At 37.2% G+C, this 21,295-nt stretch overlaps 1 protein-coding gene across 2 annotated transcripts; it reads right to left on the bottom strand.

The window, feature by feature from the left end:
- Positions 1-633: 633 nt before the first annotated feature.
- LOC137098568 (unconventional myosin-VIIa-like) lies at positions 634-20,878 on the bottom strand. Of its 2 annotated transcripts, none has more exons than XM_067474925.1 (50): positions 20,727-20,878; positions 20,485-20,521; positions 20,125-20,226; positions 19,841-19,993; positions 19,197-19,265; positions 18,957-19,072; positions 18,738-18,865; positions 18,476-18,618; positions 18,060-18,173; positions 17,474-17,627; positions 17,262-17,338; positions 17,020-17,139; positions 16,497-16,639; positions 16,199-16,409; positions 15,952-16,087; positions 15,700-15,866; positions 14,642-14,782; positions 13,465-13,623; positions 13,180-13,272; positions 12,877-12,971; positions 12,545-12,629; positions 12,329-12,430; positions 11,661-11,765; positions 10,886-11,104; positions 10,532-10,789; positions 10,279-10,434; positions 10,117-10,185; positions 9,883-10,007; positions 9,208-9,334; positions 8,625-8,744; positions 8,256-8,429; positions 7,911-8,138; positions 7,305-7,472; positions 7,006-7,123; positions 6,251-6,377; positions 5,990-6,156; positions 5,674-5,855; positions 5,324-5,433; positions 4,933-5,087; positions 4,557-4,710; positions 4,295-4,450; positions 3,762-3,867; positions 3,466-3,579; positions 3,213-3,300; positions 3,022-3,128; positions 2,725-2,910; positions 2,460-2,576; positions 2,293-2,376; positions 2,051-2,170; positions 634-1,904 (listed from the first exon to the last, which is right to left on the bottom strand). In XM_067474925.1, the coding sequence occupies exons 2-50, from the start codon at positions 20,494-20,496 to the stop codon at positions 1,782-1,784; spliced, it is 6,483 nt and encodes a 2,160-aa protein (XP_067331026.1). In that variant the 5' UTR covers positions 20,497-20,521; positions 20,727-20,878; the 3' UTR covers positions 634-1,781. The 2 variants fall into 2 exon arrangements, with proteins under 2 accessions (XP_067331026.1, XP_067331027.1); XM_067474926.1 differs by having other exon boundaries at positions 635-1,904; positions 10,532-10,786.
- Positions 20,879-21,295: the final 417 nt, after the last annotated feature.

The raw sequence follows: 21,295 nt of genomic DNA, 5'->3' as shown, positions 1-21,295 counted from the left end.
CTTGTGACTTTAGTGTGTTGCATACAGTATATCCTGTCAGCTCAGCGTTAATCAGCCTTCCTCACAGCAGATATTTGACAGTTTGACCTGTCACATTGAAACATGCACAAGTGTAACTAATCACATTAATTACTTTTTCATTCCGTCTAGGTGTCTCAATAAGCAGCGCAGCCATAATTGTCATTAATTACACTTGAGTGTTTCCTGCTATAACATGTCAAACAGCTGCTGTGAAAAGGACTGAATGCTTATTTAGCTGCTGCCATTTTTTAACATTTAGATGAAATGACAAACCAAAGGAAACATTAAGAATTTCTTTGCTACAACATATATTGCTGAAACTGCAGAAAAATTGCCATTGAAAGCAAAACTGAGTCATAGTGTACACTTTATTCCATTACCCTACATGTCCTTTCATATAACCTGTGTGAACAAACTAAGCCAGTTGGCCTTGAACTGTCTGTTATTGTCTTAAAAACACTGTATGTGCTCATTATCATCAGTAGTAAAAAAAAGAAACTAGCACAGAAACATCTAAACTGTGTATGAAATACAGATACACTTTCAATCAATTAGGTACCTGTTCTTATTGACAAACTTTATTGTTTTCATGTTTTCGTTTTACCTGTGTTTGTCTGAATATAAACAGTCCCGACACTGCAATGTAAATGTATTTGTCATTTTAGGGAAATATTAGATGATACAAAGCAGAGGTGGTAAAAGTACACAAACGCAATACTCAAGCAAAAGTGCATTTAATTGCTTAAAAATATTTAATACAAATAGATGTACTGATTCTAATTCTTTACCCAAAATTGAAGTACAAAAGTACATGCTTTAAATGTGCCTAAAGTACAACACCAAGAAAACAATGTTTTATAAATAGTAATAAATGTGGCACTTTTGTTAACATAAATTTCAAAGTATAATCTAGACTTATTTTGCACAGGTGAATATTATGGCAGAAATGTAATTTGTAAGATAAGGGCCAAAGTTATCAAGCAGCTCGGTGTGGAACAAACACAGCACAGCTGGTAATGTCCAAGCTAATTTTAACTACGTTCTGCACTGGCAGGTGGTTAATCCACAATAATACATCATAATTCATTGGTTAATTAGATGCTGTACTCAGATTAGTTATCTGTATAAGTAACTAATAACTAAAACTGTTAAATAAATGTAGTGGAGTAAAAGGACAATATTTTTTTTCTAAGCTGTAGTGGAGTAAAGGTAGCCTAAAATGGATATACAAGCATAAAAAAAAAAAACAATCGTACATAAGTACAATACTTACTGCACTAGTATATGTATTTAGTAACTTACCACCTCTGACAGGAGATTCTGTATTTTTTTCTTGAACTTAACACATATTATTTTAAGAGTTACTCAAAATCTGTATTAGAACAATTGACAAGAATATCTGTAAAAATTACAGAATACAAACACAAGGGCTTAATCTACTCTAAAAGGTCTAAAGCCGGAAATAGTTATAGAAATACTAATACATAGTGTCTCCTAATAATAAACGACTCAAAGTTTGATACATTCCAGTTTAATACCACTAGAATTTACACACCTCTCAATGGATGTTTGAGCCCCGCAATTCTCACAGTGACACAAGTTAAGAGGAGTATAATTAAGACTGTCAAAAAATGAAAATATCATGCTAAAGTTGAAACATAGTTATCTTTTTTAGTAGAGCCATCTGCATCAAGGACAGTACCATCATTCAAAGCATGCAAAATAATTATTGATCCAACGTGCATAAAAATCAAAGCTGTTTAGTCTATACTCCTGTTTCCCCTGATGTCTATAGAAAACCTGTGATTCCTGGGTTGAATATTGTGTATGTGGTCTTCATACATGGTGACATATGATCTAAGAAGATCCTCCATTGTGTAAGCCTAAAAAGATGAGGAAATGGATGACTCATTTCAAAATCACTAACCTCGAATGGTATGACAGATGACAGACTGAATTGTGAACAGGTTTCTTCAGCAAGAAATATTTTTGACATGATAACAATTGCGCCAAGAATCCAGCCACAAACCTGTGAGGTTTCACAGACGAAGTTGTTTCCCCTCACCAGGGTGCCAATGGTCATCTGGAAGATGTTGCCTTTGCTGTAGTACTCAATGATGCGACTAAACGGGTGCATAACAAGCTGCTCCTAAATATAATGGGTCATTACCAAAAGACAAAGCCCATCAGAACAGCATTTACTGTAATACCACTGATAGGGAAGAGAATGCATATTAATATATATAGAATAAGGCTAATTGTCGCTTGTACCTTTGTTGTTGGGTCTATGAAGATGACACCTTGCTTGCTGATTGCAATCATAACTTTATTTGGGTAGCTGGTTTCACATGTTTGCTGCAAATGAAATTCAGATAGAATGACAAAACATTTTTGTCACATTGCCAACTTTGCTTTAATTTCACTAAACTGTAACTCACTTTAACTTCAAAGAAGGAACAGCCAAAGGTCGGCCAACTTGAAATGGTTTTCAGAAAGGCAAGTTTGGCCTCCTGCACTGTAATGCCGCTCTGCTTGTTGTAGGAGTTGACGATGTGCTGCAAAATTAAGGAAACTACTTAATTGACATCACTTAAACTAGGAACAATCTTTTGAAAGATTATTTTCTACTAATTTTAGTTGAGAAATATTTCTTCATCTTTTATATATATATGATACCACCAATTTGTACATTTCTTCCTTTACCTTTTTCCATTCTTCAGGAGACATGCTTTTTAACTGGTCAGCGGGAACTAGCTCCTTCAGCATTCTGGGAATCATGACAAACTGTGACCTGTCAGAATCTACTTTCACTCTGAACAGCAGTCCACCTAGGGAGATCATGTCCTCTTTGGTACAATTGTGGTATCCTCGCAGGTACTTAGGCATTTCCTACATGGAAGCAGAACAAAAAAAATGCATCCTGATAATTCTGCATAATGAAAAAGAGTCAATGCCATCAGTAAAATGAAGAATGTGTTTGGTTAAAATTGGACATCATACCTGTGGGAAATGGAATTTAAGGTCTGCAATCTCATCTTTCCCTGGGCTCACATTGAACCAGAGCTTTCTTTTAAAGATCACCAGGTAGGGAATGTTGGCTTGATTGCCTGGGAAAGAAGAACTTAATTATAAAATATCCACATGCATTGACAAAAAAAAACAAAACAAAAGATGTTAGTGTGCTGCATTACTTTCTTTAACTTTTTTTGCTTTCTTAGGCAAGTCTGAAGTCTGTCTTAAACTGTCAAAGAAATATTTCTGATCATCCATGCTCGTGACCTGAGAATTAAAAACAGAACATTTATTAACGGAAAGCGATCACAAAATCTCCCACATGAGCCAGATAGAATTCAATTTATTTCATCATAGTTTTATCTTTTTTCACATTCATATGAAACTAAAGCCATGGACCCTGAAAACAACAAACATCTGCAAGAATATCACCTTGTTCGGCGTTTTTAGGTACAGGCCATAACCATCAGCTGAGTTCAGTCTGAGCTGAGAGGCAATGCTGAAGCACAGGTCTTTGATTGTGGTTGTCGACTTCACCTCAAATATCTGCACAACAGAATAATAAGTAAAGAAGATCAGCAAGATATAAAATATATATACTGCATCATAATACCAAAAAATATATTAATAACAAAAAAATATATCAATATCAATGTCATAATGAAATGACAGAGAGGTAAACTAAAGTGTGGAGATACTGGACAGCTTCTCCCAGTTTCGTGTCTTACATCGTTTTCATCATTTGGGAAGTGGACTTTATGGAAGATCTGGTTGCTGTTCTGTTGGATGGCCTCCACTTCAACCAGATGGGGAGGAAGTTTCCTGGGCTCCTTACTGTAGATACAAAGTACTCGCATTAAATTATACTTTACATACACGTGCTAAAAATACACATACATCATTAAAGATTTTAAACCAAAAAACTTGAAATTAGCTATTTAACAATCAGGAATTCAGACCACATAAATATAAAGTAATATTTTTCATAATAAGATATTTCATTGCTATAAATACAGTGTCATTTAACCTTTTCATGCACCAATAATGTAAGCCCAACTCAGGATTTTTCCTTATTTAACTAAATGAGGATGCAGGTGTGACATATAAACATATTTCAATTATTTTTTCACTGTACAAATATGTCACATCTACAATATGGTATAAATGACTTGCACACTTGACTTAATGACCAGCAAACAACACCTTGCACACAGGACACTGCTAATGTAATGTGGCACTCATTATTTCTGTCCAGCCTGACCTGCTCATCCTCTGGAGCCTATGCAAACACTCGCCAGCCAATGGGTCTCTGGGCCGTGACTCCAGGAAGCGCTGAGTGTATTTCAGCAAGCTCTGACTAGGCATGAACAAGCCTGTGCACAGCCACATCAGCTGCCACCCACGCTCCATGCTCAACCTGGGAGGGAGGGAGACAACCATACAGGAAAGCAAGCAAAGATGTATTTGAATATGTTTGTTATAGATTATTTTTCAGTATACAGAAGTACGAACGGACAGAGCACCTGCTGTTGTTGTTGGTCATTTGTCTCATGATTTGACAGTAGATCTCATCCCTTAGAGCTTCATGCTGGGTGGCTGAACCAAAGATCTGGTCAGTCAGTTCAACAGGGCTGCGAACTTGCTTGATGGGGTAGTCGCCCATGTACTTCAGAATAGGTAGCAGCTTACGTCAAGGACTAACACAAACTGTATTAAAACTAGACAGTATCACACTGGAACCCCTCATATGCAGTAAACCTTACTAAAAGCCCTGTATCGTAATGTAGTAGGTAGGTGTTGGTTAATAAAATTAACTTTATTCTCAGATATCTGAGAAATTACATCCAAAGAAAACACAAAATTAGTAAATGTGAAACACATCCCTCATTTACAGGATATCAGTGAAGGCATTGCAGGACATGTAGGTGAAGTCAGAGTTGCGGCCCAGACTTTTTAACAGTGGCTGTTTGAGAGGTTCTCTGGAACACACCCACAGCTTCTCTCTGCTGCCCCCTCTAGACACCCCATGTCGACCTACATCTTTACCTGCACTCCTGCCACAGGGAGGAAAAAAAGTGTGAGCACGAGTGAAATTCTATACTTGTTTTATTTACTATATATACTGTAAAACAAGCCAACATTCATATCATTACATAAAAATGTGAATATTACCTTATAAATAATTAAATGTAAAAGTAAATGTAAACCTAAACCTTAAAACCTATTGACAGATACTCAAGTTTCAAAAAATGTCAAATTATCAAGTGGCTCATTTACAGAACAATGTTACCTGAAGTTCTCAAGTGCAAACTCTTTAATAGAGACGGGAGCCACTGTTTCGTCTTTCGGTTGGGCACTTTGCAAAACTGAAACTTTACCCCGGACTGGACTGAGCAGATCCTAAAGGGCCAAAGGTGCTTCATTAGCTATGCCACATATTTACTATATTCATGGATCTGCTGCTGCATAGACTTGAAATTGTGAATACAATTAATTCAGTGAGTTTATAATGTTCATATATAGTATAGTGTGTGATTATATTGATGTCTCTTACTTCTTTTGTAATAAATGTTACCTTCTTAGGCAAATCAAATATAACAAATAAGTAATGTTTTATTTGAGAAGGAAATGTGACTTTACCAGTATTTCTTCAGTGGGCATAGTGAGAGTTGGCAGAAACTGAACCGTATTCTTAGAAACTGCACCAGACTGGCTGGTCTGCTGGTTAGTTGCTGTGATCCAGTCCTCGGCAGATGAATATTCGTCATCTTTCTCCATCAGCAGCAGGTCGCCTGGTTTACAGTCCAGGGACATGGGGTCATCTATATAAGCACAAAGCAACAGGCCTGAGTGTTTTCGTGCAAGACATACATGCACTAGATGCATGTTTGCTTGGTGTGAAACATCTTATTTTGTATGAAGATAAACTCACGTAAACTCGTGTGTAAACTCGTACCTGGTTTACTGGCACCCTGCAGAGCCAGTGCATACTTAGAGCGCCGTCTCAGCCCTTCCAGATTTTCCTTTATGAGTTCAGCCATTTCTGCTGCTTCTTCAGACTTCAGGACATACTCTCCTCTGACTGTGGTCAAACTCACAGACTGGGCACTGAAATAACTGTCACTGTACAGAAATATTACAGTTTTACTTCCATGATACTTGTTCAAAGGTTTTGCATTGGAGCATTCTGTAATAATTAAATAAAAGATATCTGTACCTCATTTTTTTAAAATCCTTTACTTCTATGTAAGGAAGATCAAGGAGTGTCTTGTCTCTTCCATCCATGAACAAAATGCCCCTCCAGTTTACAGCCACAACAAATTTGCTTTTGAGCAAAGGAGGCCCTGTAAACAAATATGGGAAAGCAAACTTTTTAAGAGCAGAGTTGTGATTGGCCTGCCATTTCAAAATGGCAGGCCAATCTGTGGCTGTGGCAGCCCTGAACTCACGGGATAAGATGAAAGGACCAAAAAATACATAAATAAAATCTGTCTCTCTAGATATAGATATATAATTGATCATAATAGAAAATGTGTCAGACAGAATCTCTTTATTTCAGAGGTCCTGTTTGTGTAAATTGGCAGAATTATGTTTGTAAGTATAACTGCAAAGAAATTGCATGACCTATGTTTTATTTTTTGAGTATAAAAACACAAAACTTACTAAAAGTTACTTTCAGTGTAGCTACTACATGTAAGTATGCAGTTCAACCAATGAGAAGCGTAAACATCAATGAAGTTGCTCTTTCGTGTATGGCAGCTCAAAATTATACATTTTTGTGGTCTGAATATATTGAGTGTTTGAAAATTAGCTTTTACTTAACTATGTAATTTAGCTTTTTCTTAAATGTTTTGCTTGCACATAATACCAGTTACCTTTTAGAACACTTTGAGAAAGGTTTCCAGGAAATTATTTATAAACTACAGGATCTGTAAACAAAAGTGTTACTGTTTATAAAAGACACTGACTGACCTGACACCATTGTTACTTCATAAAACTTGGAGAAGTCAATCGGCCATTTCTCTCGGGCACTGTCCACCAGTTCCCCTTTCACAGCTTCTGAGCTCTGCATCCCGTTGACGTAAGGAGGCTGCGCAATCATCATGTAAGAATAATCCAACATTTAGATAATTTATTCATATAATAAAATGTACACAATATACAACACAGTTTTAAAAATAACTGATTATTCTGATTTTTTTTTTTGCCTTCCCATCCTCATTTTTTACACACAGTACCTATTTTTTCTTTTCAGCTGTAGGGCACTTTACCTGTGAGTGTACTGAGCTGATGAGTTGGATCCATTTTGTCATAGATTTATTCTCAATGAGTGTGGTGGCGATGCACTCATTAACCACCTTCTGAACATTCTCTTTGCTGTGTGCAGAGCCAAACTGGATGTAATAGTGCTTTGCTGCCAACTCGGCATATTCACCCTCCTGAGAGATAAAGTATATGTTAGCTGAATGCAGTACACACATATCATTTAAGTTACTTTGTTGCCTGTTTTGGTTTAACATATTCATTATTAAAGTGAAGAAACATCTCATAAAAAGACAAGTATCCTTATCCACTTTGTCCAAACATGGGAACACTTAAATTATTTTAGGTTGCTATTTGCTCCAGTATTTGCACCGTAACACCCAGGGCACTTCTTGTATGTCTTTTCATGAAATGTTTCTTCATCTTGATAAAACATTAGGACAAATTAAGGAATGCCACTTTTACTGATTTAGCTGCACGTAAATAACATTTCTAACAGGAAGTACCTGTCTACCATGAAACCAGATCTTTTTTTAAAAAACCTTTTTAGGACTGACATAAGAAAGAATATATTGAGAGTTTAATGAATAAACTGTTTCACCCCAGACTCTTACGTTCTCACAGGTGTACTCTCCCGACTTGAGTCCCTTGATGACCTGCCTGTAGATAAGATCAGTGCTGATCAGGTCCTCTGAGCAGTTATGCCAGGGTGTGAAACATTCCTTGCGCATGGACAGTCTCCAAAGGGTGTCCTTCTCCTCACAGCCCTGCCTCCTCATTTCTTGCTCGCAGTGTGACACAGCATCCAACACGTGCTTCTCACAGCTGCCCAGTGACCACAACTGGAGAAGAAATCCAGTAAATGTGTTCAGTAAATGTGGTTGTTTAGGATCCTATGTACTAAAATGCAGGATTCATAAAAACAGTGATTAATTTTGAATTCTCTGAGTATAGCTGACCTTATCCTCAAAGCTGATGTATAGGGAGAATCCGTACATGTCTTTGACACCAATCTTGTCAGCCACAGTTTGACACACTTCTGCAGAGGTGGAGGCTGATTCCAGTTCTACATTAATTTTACGGCCATCCATCAGAGTCACATATGCATCTATGGGCTTCTGGGCCTTGGCAGCCTGTCAGCAGGGAGAAGGAGGACCAGATTACACTGGGAATTTGGAAGTCCATGCTTGTTGATTCTACTCTTTTTGATCAAGAAAAAACTTTTGTTTTTTCTTGATCAAACAATACATTTGGCCAAGAAAATACTGTTGACAGATTTATCTTATATAAATGTCAAACTGCAAAAGAAATGGGTTTCAGGGTTTTACCTGAAGCTCTATCAAACAGGGCAACTCCTTTCTTGAACCGTTTGCTAATGTACGACGCAGGCGCTCAGTACAATAGGCTCCATAACCATTTGGGCCTCTGCGGACAAAACTCTCTAAATACTGTGGAGCCAAGTAGAACAGAACATAGTAAACATATTAAAAGGTGGGCAAAAGCTGAGGAAAAGGAAAAAATAAATAGAATAAAATTTCCATGAAGGAACAGAAGATGTAAAATAACGAGAAAATCAATTCAAACAAACAAAAGAATTTAAGAAATGACAAAAAAAAATACTTACACTGTACACATGTAAACTGTATATTATACTGTTTTACACTTTTACACTCTGAATCTTGTCCATAATATATGACATTAAGCTAATGGTTATGATTTTATATAATATTTTGATCAAATTAATCCACTTGGTGGCTCTTCACAATGAGGGTAATGTTCAACAGTTTGTCACCCCTTGTTTAATAATACTGATATAAGCACAAGCATCTGAAGTCATTCATTAGAAGCCAAGTAAAAGAAAAACATGTTATTTAGAAACTCGCATTATTGACAGACTTGTTGCAGACAGACCTTCATCAAGACATCTGTGGGAGGGAAGATCCCAAGACAAATGGAGAGAAGAGTCCAGCCCAGCATACGACTGTTTCTGTTCTTGTTGTTCACCAGCTGCTTACAAATCTGACAGTAAATCTCATCCCTGTACAGGTAGAAAAACACGAAAGCAAAAGAGCAACAATTAACAATACAAGACAGGTACAGTGCACTGTAAATCATACTTAGGAATTTTATGGCATAAAATTATTACGACCCATTATTTTCATATCATCAAGCAAATTCAACTTAAAATTTCTACTTTTCAAAGAACTTATCAATATTAGTTTTTCTGACTTCAGTCAACTCATTGAATCAATAAAGAAAGAAAACTACAGTATTAGCAGTTTTACACCATTCAAAAAAATCAGCTGACACAAATTTATTTAAACAACTGTTGGTAAATAAAATAGCAAATTTAAGTCAACCAAACTATTAAAAACTTTACACAACATGCAATATTTTTGAAGACTACATTTAGTTGTGTTAGAAGAATAAAGTGCATTTTTGATGTAATAATTAAAGTCAGTGCTTTTACCTATATTAAGAAGTCATACTTTACAGTTTTCATGGGACGTAGCTCTGGTTTACAGTTTGTGTGTATCTATGTTTGTTTTTTCTTTATCATTATGTAAAGGGCAATTCAATTTTCACCGTATGTCTTGTCTGGAGAGAGCGTATCCAATGATAATGTGGAGCTTTTCTAGGGCAGAAAGTGGCCGGTCCAGCATCGGACCCTCTCCAACCAAAATTTGCTCGTCTTCTGTTAGGTTCTCTGGCTGATTAAGATGAAAACAACAAGAATAACTATCTTGTGCTACACAATAGTATGCATCAACACAGAAATAAAGACTGGATGATGAATTTTGCAGTGACGTTATTGTTTACCTCCTCAGCAATAGCAGAAGCTCTTCTGGTTCCACCCCCTAACTTTTTCTTGTTCCTTCTCAGTATTTTCTGTTTCAAAAAAATAATAAAATTAAACATTGAGTTCTTCTCTGCATTTTTCGGGATATAGCAGTGCTAATGAAGCTATTTGTAATTGTTTACCTGATCCAGTCCCACAAGGTTGCTCAGCCTCCTGCCCTGTCTATTGGGAAGCTGACGCTGGATGGTGCTAGACACTTCAGATATGGTATCCTGAGATCTTGGTTCTGGTTTGTCGCCCATGAACCGCAGAATAATCCACCACACAGTCAGACATGCCTGTTGGAGTGACAGGAAAAAACTGAGTAAGACACAGAAAAGTTTGGAGTTGACAGGGGGGAAAAAACCTGCATTGCTTTTCTCTCTGTCCTCTTACCCGTTGATCACCCTCATCATCATGGGGAAGAAGAGGCTCAGTAAGTCTCTCAGTAATGTGTGTGTGAGTAGCTTTGCCCTGGAAGTGAAGGTTGGTGAACCTGGAGAATGAAAATTCGCCATCATCAAACTGGTCATCGTCCTCTTCCAGTGAGGAGGTAGGGGATGATGTCACCAAAGCTGGAGCGATGTTTTCTGAGTCAGAGTCTGAACTTTCAAGAGAACTTTCCTCCAACTGCACAGGCATGGTCCTCATCTTCTTGACAGTCAGAATAGTAGTTATATCCAACGTTAATTATTATAGATAAAATTGAGTTAAAATTTGGCAGATTACACAACAGAATGTTTAGCTAACCTCAAACTTGTCTGATTCTGATGTTTTTTGTTCTACCACTTCTGTAGCAGATGCCTGCTGGAGATCATATGAGCTTTCCTCTGAATCCTGGTCACTGACAGAATCAGGCTCCTCTTCAATTTGCTGGGATTGTGTGATAACTTCTTCTTCTAATCGTTGTCGAAGCTCCAAGGCTATTTGCTCCACTTTTTCTTTCTCCAGCCGTGAAGTGACAGCTCTCTATAATATTGGGAGGAGAGTGGAAAGAGTGTTTCCAAAAGTGTTTAAACCAATCAGCCACAACAGTAATACTGACGGTTTTAATAAGGTCACAGCAGACAATGGGCAGCATGGCCACTATAAGCAGTCCAGAGCAACACAATTCCATACACAGCAAAATTTTATACACAGTGTGCGCTTCAAATCTTTTACAAAAGTAAAAGTAGTAAGCAGATGATCTTCATTTTACTTAGAGTACAAAAGTACTCCATAAAAAAAACAATGTATTTTACACACACTGATTATGTTAATTATGGCAATTAATGTACAATAATTAATAAAAATAAGAGTCAAAGAACACTGTTGGTAAAGATGGAGCTGATTTTAACCACTTTATGTGTTGACAGGTAGTTAAACCATAGTGACATAAAGTGTTTTTTGTATAAAAAATATTGAATAAACATATTCATATTCTTATTTTAAATCCAATTGGTGGTGTAAATGTTGTGGCAGATCAGCACACATTTAGAAAACAACAAACACCCTGCACTTATTTTTGACTACTTTCGGCACTTACGTCGTTTCTAGCCTTTCGAGCCAGGAATCCTCGGGTGTAAGCCTGCAACACCACTGTTGCTTCTCTCTTTTTCTTCCACTCCTTCCTTGCACGGTAACCTCGTACCTGCAGTTTACCAGCATTGTTACTTCTCCATAATAAGCAAAATAGATGTTTAATTTAAGATACATTTACCTTTAAAGACACAATTGATTCAATATAAAAATAAATAAATCCAAAACGCATTTGATACACGCGAACAATATATCAACTGTATTTAAAAAAATCTAAAATATAACAATATTTATCTAAAGTCCATTTAGAGTATTTGATATTTTGAAACTGCACCAGATTATCAAAGTATACAAAGACTAAATGGTTACATATTATTAAAAATGGTTCCCAAAGAGTAAAACAATGTAATATACACTATACATGTATACAGTGCAAGTATTTCTTTACTTTTGTCATTTTAAACATTTATTTGTGTTCAATTTGCTTTGTTTGCTTTATTTTGCTTATCTTCCATTTATTTATTTTCTCCATGTTCCCAATGTAATGAAAATGAAATATATTAAACGTATGTTACCACTCATTACAAAACATATACTCGTTTTACCTTGGACATAATAAATGAAGATACATTATAAGTTAATCATATGTAAAATTACACTGTCTACAGTACACACCTGGGATTGTATGGCGAGTGCTGCTTCTCGCTGTTTTTGGTAATGTAACTGGAGGTTTCGACTGCGGATTTTTGATACCAGTCGTGCATAGCCATGTTTGAGCTAATTGGAGCAAGAGGGGAAAGAAAGGGCAAGGTCAGTGGAATTGAGATATGTCTCTTATAAGTTATGTCAGACTCAGACTCTGAATTCTATAGCAGGTTATGACCATCGGACCTTTCTTTGGAATTTTGCCACCATGTAACCTCTCCAGTGCTTCTGCAACACCACTGCTGCCATTCGCTTCCTCACAAAAGACTTCCTAGAAAACATGTAAAGCAAAGCTTTTAAGGAATCAGTTAATAGAAACCCATACTTTTTTAATGTAGTCACACATGCAAATAAAATAACACTAGCTGTAGCTACACTATTATGAAATGCATACCTTACAGGTTATTGCAGGTTACATATATGTAAACACAGATAATTGTATTGTACCCATGACCTCATTTCGTTTTCTGTTCATGGTAACTATCTCATTTCCTTATTACCCTTCTTAGAAACTGCACCTGTCTCTGTATCCCAGCATTACCCTCTGGATCACCACAGCTACCCTGCTGAGTTCTCGTTCCCTCTTTTGTTCCAGGACAGCGTCATGGGCATCCTGAAATATAATGGAAAAAAAGGATGTTACTATGTCTTAAAAAGCAACTAAACCAAAGTTAATTAAAGCATATGGTTTTTCACCAGTGCTGGTAAATTGTGTTATTGTTATCTGTAGTGATCTTCTGCTGTGTCTTTACATCATCTGCCTTAACAAAAAAAAAAGCTGTGCTACAACATGGTTTGATTTATATTATTGTTGTTTGCACCTTCAAGAAGATCTTGCTTCTGCCTATTTTCCACTCAACCTCTCCCTTAATCACTGTCTTGCAGATGGCTTCACAACAGGCAGCAGCTGTCTCCTGGAAAGACAAAGTATTTATCTGAGTGCTGAAGAAAAGCTAATGACAGCCTGAAAAAAATTATTTCAGTTATTCACCCATCTGGTTGTCATAGTGACATTTACTGCAGCAGTAACATTTCAGCGTTCACAAATATGACAATGATTTTAGGTAATTTTCAGTCAATAATATTAACTCCACATCCTGACTAACAGTTTTAGGGTCACAGATGGTTGTCTTCAGGAGAACCCTGTAGCGCCTCAGGAATTCATTGAAGGTGTGACGAATTGGGTATCCCAGTTTGCGGATGCGGATGGTGTCCATCATGCCAGAGTATCTTAACTGACGTATACATAGCTCTCTGTCAAACACCTAGAGGAGAGAAGATTAAAGTGGTTGTAAGTAATGTGTGTGAGAGGATGTGGTTGGCAATTCTGTCTTCATCTTTGACAACGACAGACAAATTCCATCTTTAAATGCTGACAGTTCCTCGGGTAAAATATTTACCATGTTTTCTCAGTTTAGCTTGTTAACAATTTTTATTATAGCTAATGCCATTAGTTTTTGATAATATTTGGTCATAAACCAAAGAAGTGGACAAATTCTGAAACAATTCAGCAATAATTCCCTGATGATGGTGCCAGATGGAAAAGTTAAAGAACCAATTTTATTACAATTCAGCCCATATGGACATTAATGGGTGTACCAATTGTAAGGCAATCCATCCAGTAGATGACATTTCATTTAAAACCATAAATGTCAACCTCTCAGTGGCTGTACTATAAAGTCAGCAGATGTGAAAATTATAGGTGCCATAGAAAGCTTTGTGGGGACCTCCTAAGTAAGAAGACCAAAATAGTGGGCTCACAGACTGACATTGCGTATATATGAATAACAACAATAATCTCTACTTCAACACTGTACTTTACACTGTGAGTTAGCAGATTATATTGTCCAGGAAATTTGCTAAATTCTTTTTATAGCACAAAACAAAAAGAGATGTTTATTTATCCAGATTGAAGGCAGACTGTAGACAGGGTAAGGAGCAGATCTGCAAACTTACATTCTCATCCTTGTTTAACACAAAAGCAAAAGATACTTAAGTGGGTGAGGGAGGTAAACTCACAGCAGAATCTTCATTAGTGCAGGAAATAACAGGGTGGAGAGGAAATGTCTTTTGCATGCACTACTACAGCACTTGCAAGAAATGAAGTTGACCTTCATCTCATTCCTTAATCTCCTAATCCTTAATTTGTTTATCACACAGTTATTGCCCAGTGATTTAGTTTTAAAATGCTACACAAAGCAAATCTTGTGTGTTACTGTGGCCATGTATAGTAGTAGATTAGATTAGTAGTATATCTGTGGTAGACTTTCTTGCATCTTTCACCTCAGACTGCTTGCCATTGTTGGGTTTGAAGCAGCGGATGAAGAACGGCTGGCAGACAGACAGAGCCTTCATGAGTGAGTCCAGAGACTGACGGAACTGACCACTCAGCGTCGGCACTTGTTTATGGTTGTCAGCGTGGGCCTGAATGGGCGATAGAGACACGATTGCCAAGTCAGTGATACAGAGACAAATCTGTCACCAGATTCAATGTGCCAATTTTAATTTAATCACATTCCAAAGAAACAGAAATGTCTATACAAACAAATTTTGTTGAGCTGTACTTTAGAGGGAAATACAGTTACTCCAGATGAAGCTGTGCTGCATCAAGTGACATTCTCAGTAGCATTTTACTTTACAACTCTACTCACTCTTAATAGCAGAGTAATAGTGGGGTAAAGTAATATTTTAAAAACAACAAGGTAACATATAGATAACATGTAGATAATATCATAGTATTATTCAGTGTAATAGCAGTATTTGTTTCTTCATAAATGTCTTTAAAAGGGACCATATTAACAATATTAAACGTAATATTAAATGTTTCTATCTGATGCACAGCACCAGAATTTGCTTTGAGTTCATTTTCATTTGCAGTCCCCTGGCAGATCACAATCACACAACAGCAGCAGTCACGCTGACACAACGCCGACACACCAATTCGCAATCTACAAGTCTCTGGTAATTACTGCAAATCTTAGTATCTATTTTCACATTATTACCCATGTCTTTTTAGCCTCCTATTAGCCACATTTATTGATTGCTTATACCAAGCTATTACCTGGTTATTACTTTAGTAATTATTATATTACTTTATTTTTTTTATCAGCAACATAATGTTGTTACATCATTATTGCAGAGATATTACCCCCATTACCTTGGTATTATGAAAATACAGCTTTTACAATACTATTACCCCATATTTTACCTTTTTATTTCCTAAATATTACCCCACTACTACCAAGGTGTAAAGTGGCACCATACTCTCATTATCATTTAAACAAGGTTTGCCTTGACAAAAAGAAACGAAATCACATGCTGATGAGGCTACACTTTCATACCCTCAGAGAGTTCCTGGGTGTCATGATGATTTTCTTGTTGTTTGTAATCTTTGCTGTGTTGGTTGAAAGCTCCGACTCAAATATCTGACGAAGTAGATTATTGGTGGACGTTTCAACCATCTTGATTACATCAAAACTGACGGCATCCCTGTTCTTTTCCAGAAAGCCTTAATGAAAAAGAAAAGAAAATTAAATAACATCTCACAGCAGAACATTTAGCCTTTAGATGGACTTATTAAAAGCTTTGCATACCTCTTGAGTCGTAGAAAACTGCGCCTGCAAAATGATTAATCCCAAAGTGTGTGTCATGTTCACTTTTTGAGGCGATGTAGGTGGTGTTTTTCTTGTGTTCTTGGTTCATCTTGTTCAGCATGGTCAAATCTGAGCCCTATGATCCATTAAAAACAATAATGTGAATTCAAAGCAAATGAAAATACTTTACTTCACAAGAAAATGTTCCAAAAAAGGATCAAGTGGAAGCATCATAGTATCAGTCCACCTTTGGAAAGTGGCTCTCCTCGTCGATCAGAGCCAGCAGGTTGCAGGGTTTTCCAACCAGAAGATCCAGGATGTTCTGGTTATCACTAAAGTTGATGTTATTCCACACAATGTCCTCTTTCAGGTATTCCTTCTGCTCCAGCTTGAAGATGTGGCCCACAAAGAACTGTTGCAATTTCTCATTGGCAAAGTTGATGCACAGCTGCTCAAAACTGTAAAACAACAGAATGATATATGTTCAGTAGGTTTAGCGTTTCGGTAGATTGAAGGTTGTGTGTAAGCATGTTGTGTTTAAACACCTGTTAGTCTTGAAGTTTTCAAAGCCAAAGATGTCAAGCAGGCCGATGGACAGGCAGTTGGATTTGGGGCTGTTGGTCAGTTTCTTATAGATGACACTGTTGATTTTCTTAACAATCCATATGAACAGCTTATTGTAGATAGCCTAAGTGAGAGGACACAGATTAGAGTCCTTTAATAAGCACATATAAGCTAGAATCAGTCAAACAGAACAGCACAATATAAAAGACTTAAGTGGATTTTTGAATGGACTGACTCAACAACTGATTTACAGCCTCAGGAAAATCTGGCTGTAATTTCTCTTTTAATGTTTGGTAACTGCATGAGCGTTGCTAAAAAGAGTACAAGTACTCAATTATTTGCTCTACACTCAAAAGGTAAACAGAAAAATCCCCCTCTGCTGTTCAATTAGGACACTTCCTTGTATACTTACATTTACAAGATAAATCTTCTTTATTCCAAGTCAGGAGTCAATAAGGAAATACACAAAATAGAGATTTACCGTCACCACCTCAGTTTCATTACCTTGACAAAGGCGTCTCTACAGTCAGTGGCCTGGTCACAGCTGAGGGGTTTGGTCACCCTCTCTCTGTTGGTCATAAAGGAACGGTGAGTCAAAGTCGTTGCCAGGGAAGACTTCTGGACCTGCAGAGGGGAAACACAAGGGCTTGATGAACGTCATTAAATGCTGAGCAACAATGACAGATCGTCTTTACTGTGTTTTATCTTGTAATGTAAAAATATACAGAGAGAAAGAAAATGCACACCTGCAGTAGTGATGCTGCGATGCTAAAATGCTCACACTTGCTCACATCACTGGTTTCCAAGTTGTTTTGTGTGTTGGCTGATGAGAACACAATTTTACATGCATTTTATCTCATTACATATTTAGATTATATATAGAGATTACAGATTATAGTAACATCATCTAAAAGATGTGTGTGGAATCCATGCAGATCGTTAAAGTCTGGAAACCTACCCTGGAAATAGACATTTCCCAGGTGTAATATGGCTGCCAGCAGCTTGAAAATATCCTGACACTGATTTTCTGAGAAGTTAAGTATTTTCAATGCAGAACGTATATGGATGTAGTCTTTGGCATCATCTCTGCCTTCACACATGATACAGTCACCCTGGAGCACATAAGAGGGAAGATTATAATTATTTACAGTGGGAAGACAATATCCAACATGTTTATAGTACATTTGTGTTGACAAATTTAAGAATAAACATTAAAACATGAGGTTTCCTGGCACCGCAGCCACAGATTAAATACATTTCACTAAGAAACAATAATAGCAACTTGTTTACCTTCTAGAGGTTGTATGTGGCCACCGTTGTGTCGCTAAATTTATCGAGTAACATACTGCTTCAGCTGAAGGCTCTTTATGTTTGGCCTTTTGCACAGGTACAGATGTAAATTCTTACAGTTCCCTCAGTCACATTCTCATTTAGACCATAAATATATACAAAAGATTTTGTACCAAATAAAAAAAGTGATTGATTTTGCACCAAGTAACTAGGCCATAGGGGCTTACCAGGAACAGCATGTCAGAACCTCATACCTTTGTGAGGAATCTGTATTCCTTTGCATGTCCAAGGTTCAGAGCCATTTTCTCCTCTCGTGTAATTCCTGTCAGCATGCAGTAAAATATGTGGTAGTTTCTCTCCTCCTGCGCCTAACACATGGACAAAAATAAACCATCACTGATACAAAACATAAACAAGGTGTTTGAACGCTGTAGCCTCTTTGTGAAGTGGGATTAAATGAACGTAGATATATAAATGGACAAATATTATTTCAACTACCAAGTCAGTCACTGATAGAGGTCAATCTGAATGATCTATTTTGTGAGCAAGCCAGAGCAACCAAGTTTATTTAAACAGCCCTGCAACAGATAACACTTTTTTTTTTTTACAGGTTTGGCAGTATAGACCTGCCCTTTAGTGAGATAAGAGAAACTGAACCAAGCTGCCTCACCTGATGGCAAACACGAGACTTCTCAAGAAGATACTGCTCCACACGAGCACCTTCGATCACACCGTGCTTGTTGAAGAAGATCTCCAAATATTTCCCAAAGCGACTGGAGTTGTCATTGCGGACTGTTTTAGCATTCCCAAAAGCTGAATGACACACAGCAGGGATGATTTACTTTCAATTTAGTGTACTGCATACTATTGAGCATAAGCATATTTGTTTATGTTTAAATAAGTAAGTACACTGCTCTGTGCTATTCATGTACCTTCTAAGATTGGGTTTGATTCCAGGATCTGCTGCTCAGTCAGCTGTTGAGAGAGCTCACCGCTAACTGCTGCCAAGTACTGCAGGATCAGTTTAGTGCTCTCCGTCTTCCCCGCTCCAGACTCTCCACTGAGAGGAAGACGGAAGACATGAGTGAGTGACTGAGTGGGCAGCAATTACCCGGTAATCATGACTTTTTTAGTTAGTTATTAATCCCCACCTGATGATACAGCACTGGTTTCTGAGATGTCGCATCATGTTAAAGTAGCAGCTTTCAGCGATGGCAAAGATGTGTGGTGGTCGTTCCCCAAGCTTTCGGCCTTGGTACAACTTCACCTGAAGGATGAAGGACGCACACATGAAACACATCACTGTAACCTAATGGGCGAAGGGATACTACTATACAACTGCTATACATTTACGTCATTGCTGATACATGTTGTCAGTTACACAGTCTCACCTGTTCAGCTGAATATAATGGAAAATCCTGGTATGGATTCACGGCCACAAGCACTGAGCCTGTGTAGGTCTATAAAAATAAAACGTTGGGTTAAGACACTCTCCATTCATTCAGATTCGTGTTAAAGAGTTTTAACTGTATTGTTTGTAAAGGTTCAACAGCAACAAATTGGTAAGGTGTGAAAGTTCATTACTGATCTTGATATAGTTTAAAACATTAAAATAAAATCAGCACACAAACATTCATAATAAATGTTTGTGAATAATCGCAGATGTACGTTGTCTCCATTGCTGTTGTAAACCTCTCAGATGTCAGTTTTAAACATTTTTGACAGAATAAATGATATTGTCCTCCACTGTGTTGAAGCAAAGGCAGAAAACACAGGCTCAGTTATTTTGGAAATTCAAATAAAAGCAAAGCAACCTGTCATTTAAGGTGAATCAAACCTTAAAAAAAACTGTTAGCAAATGGTGGTAAGATAATTTCACAGGTTTTAATAGAAACAAAATCCCTTTTTAAAATTATATATATATATATATATATATATTCACCTCTTGGCAGTGGCTAAGCCTAAAAAACAAACAAAAAAAGTTTTTCGAGAGGACCACAGTAAACCAATAGATTGCATGTTAGATCTGACTTACATAGATGATTCCCTGTTTGTGTCGGAGCAGCAGGTTTCGGAGCACTCCAGCCTCGGTCATGTCCCCTAGTTTAATCATGTCATCGACACCCTCTACCGATGTGGGGTGCATTATCCTGATTGAGGCTTCCAGCTCCTGAGAGAGGTTGTGCTCCTGATGAGAACAAATCAAGAAATAAAACTAGTGTTTCTGGATGTATCTTAGGCTGAAAAGGGTTTTTTTATGCCGTATGATGTGAATAACAATTCATCAGCTTGGTTCTGCTCTGCACGTAGCCAGTTTACCTTCCCCTCATCGTCCACTATCAACCGCTGGCCAGATGGTGTTACTTTGACCCTGGCTCCAATGGGTACCCCAATGGCCGAGTCCACCCACACCCACTCCCCCTGAAAACACAGGACTCAATAAATATATTGACGAATCCCCAAACAGTTGTTTTCTATTGTCCTTCAGAATACATCTTTTACAATGGTGCTGCTTTTATCAATGCCCAGTGTTCCCTTAAACAAATTACTGCAGGGAATTGTTGCGCAAAAAGCCACAAAATTATGAATGAGACTTTTCTGGAAAATGATATTCTGATCAATAAAATCAATTTTCATTATTCTACAGTCAGTACTGAGGAACTTTTTTTTAAGCCTTACCTTTCTCAGCATCACCAGTTTGTGGTTTTCCTACTCCCTGAATGAAGAAATCCATATGATGAGTTACAAATTCCAAAACATAATTAACAAAAATGGCAAAAGTAATGTTCAGGCACAATATTAGCTGTTGACAGTGCTAGTGAGGTTTTCTATTGGTTGTGTGGCCCACTGTTTTGCTCAGCTCCACTGGTTAAAATTAACACAGCATTTAATGTAACATTGACAAACAATTAGATGTCTACCTAAAAAAGAATCCTTTTATCAGTGTTCTTCATGAATTCCACACTATCCCAGCCTCCTGCGGACCTGCAATTTGTCTTGCAGTCTTCTTGAATTCGTCTCAGTGTGAGATAGGAGCAAAAAGAACAGCTCTCATACGACTGCTGAGCTGATTTTATGGCACTTTGACTTTGAACCTGAGAGCGTGAGGTAGAGTAATTGAGCACTTACACAAAGGGGAAGATCTGTCTTGTTATCAAGTAGTCTTCTTGGCTATGTTGATCCAACTTTAATCTTTTAGGGAAACACTTTGATATAATAGCAATTTCATATATCAATATGATATAAATAAAAAGACATTGGTGTTTAAAACAGGTATTGGTTATTTATGGTTATTGTCACTAAAATGAAAATGTAAATTAAAAAAAGAAACTAAACCTTTGTTTTAAGGGCGAAAGAACAGATTTCTCTCACAACACAGTTATCTACAGTATACAAGGATTCCTTTTTGGTGGATCAGTAAGATTTTTCCACAGTCAGTAATTAAGTAATCCACATGAATAAACTGCACATCCCACTGCCAACTAGTTAT

This window comes from Channa argus, chromosome 14 (assembly GCF_033026475.1).
Source record: "Channa argus isolate prfri chromosome 14, Channa argus male v1.0, whole genome shotgun sequence".
Classification (NCBI taxonomy): domain Eukaryota; kingdom Metazoa; phylum Chordata; class Actinopteri; order Anabantiformes; family Channidae; genus Channa; species Channa argus.
This window is presented reverse-complemented; position numbering and strand designations above follow the sequence as displayed.

Excerpts from the sequence above, each read along its gene's own strand:
- LOC137098568 (XM_067474925.1), bottom strand. Across the intron at positions 17,140-17,261 it reads TCGCAGCATCACTACTGCAG|GTCCAGAAGTCTTCCCTGGC; the intron begins GTGTGCATTTTC and ends TCCCCTCTGCAG. Across the intron at positions 5,434-5,673 it reads TGCCCACTGAAGAAATACTG|GATCTGCTCAGTCCAGTCCG; the intron begins GTAAAGTCACAT and ends TTGGCCCTTTAG.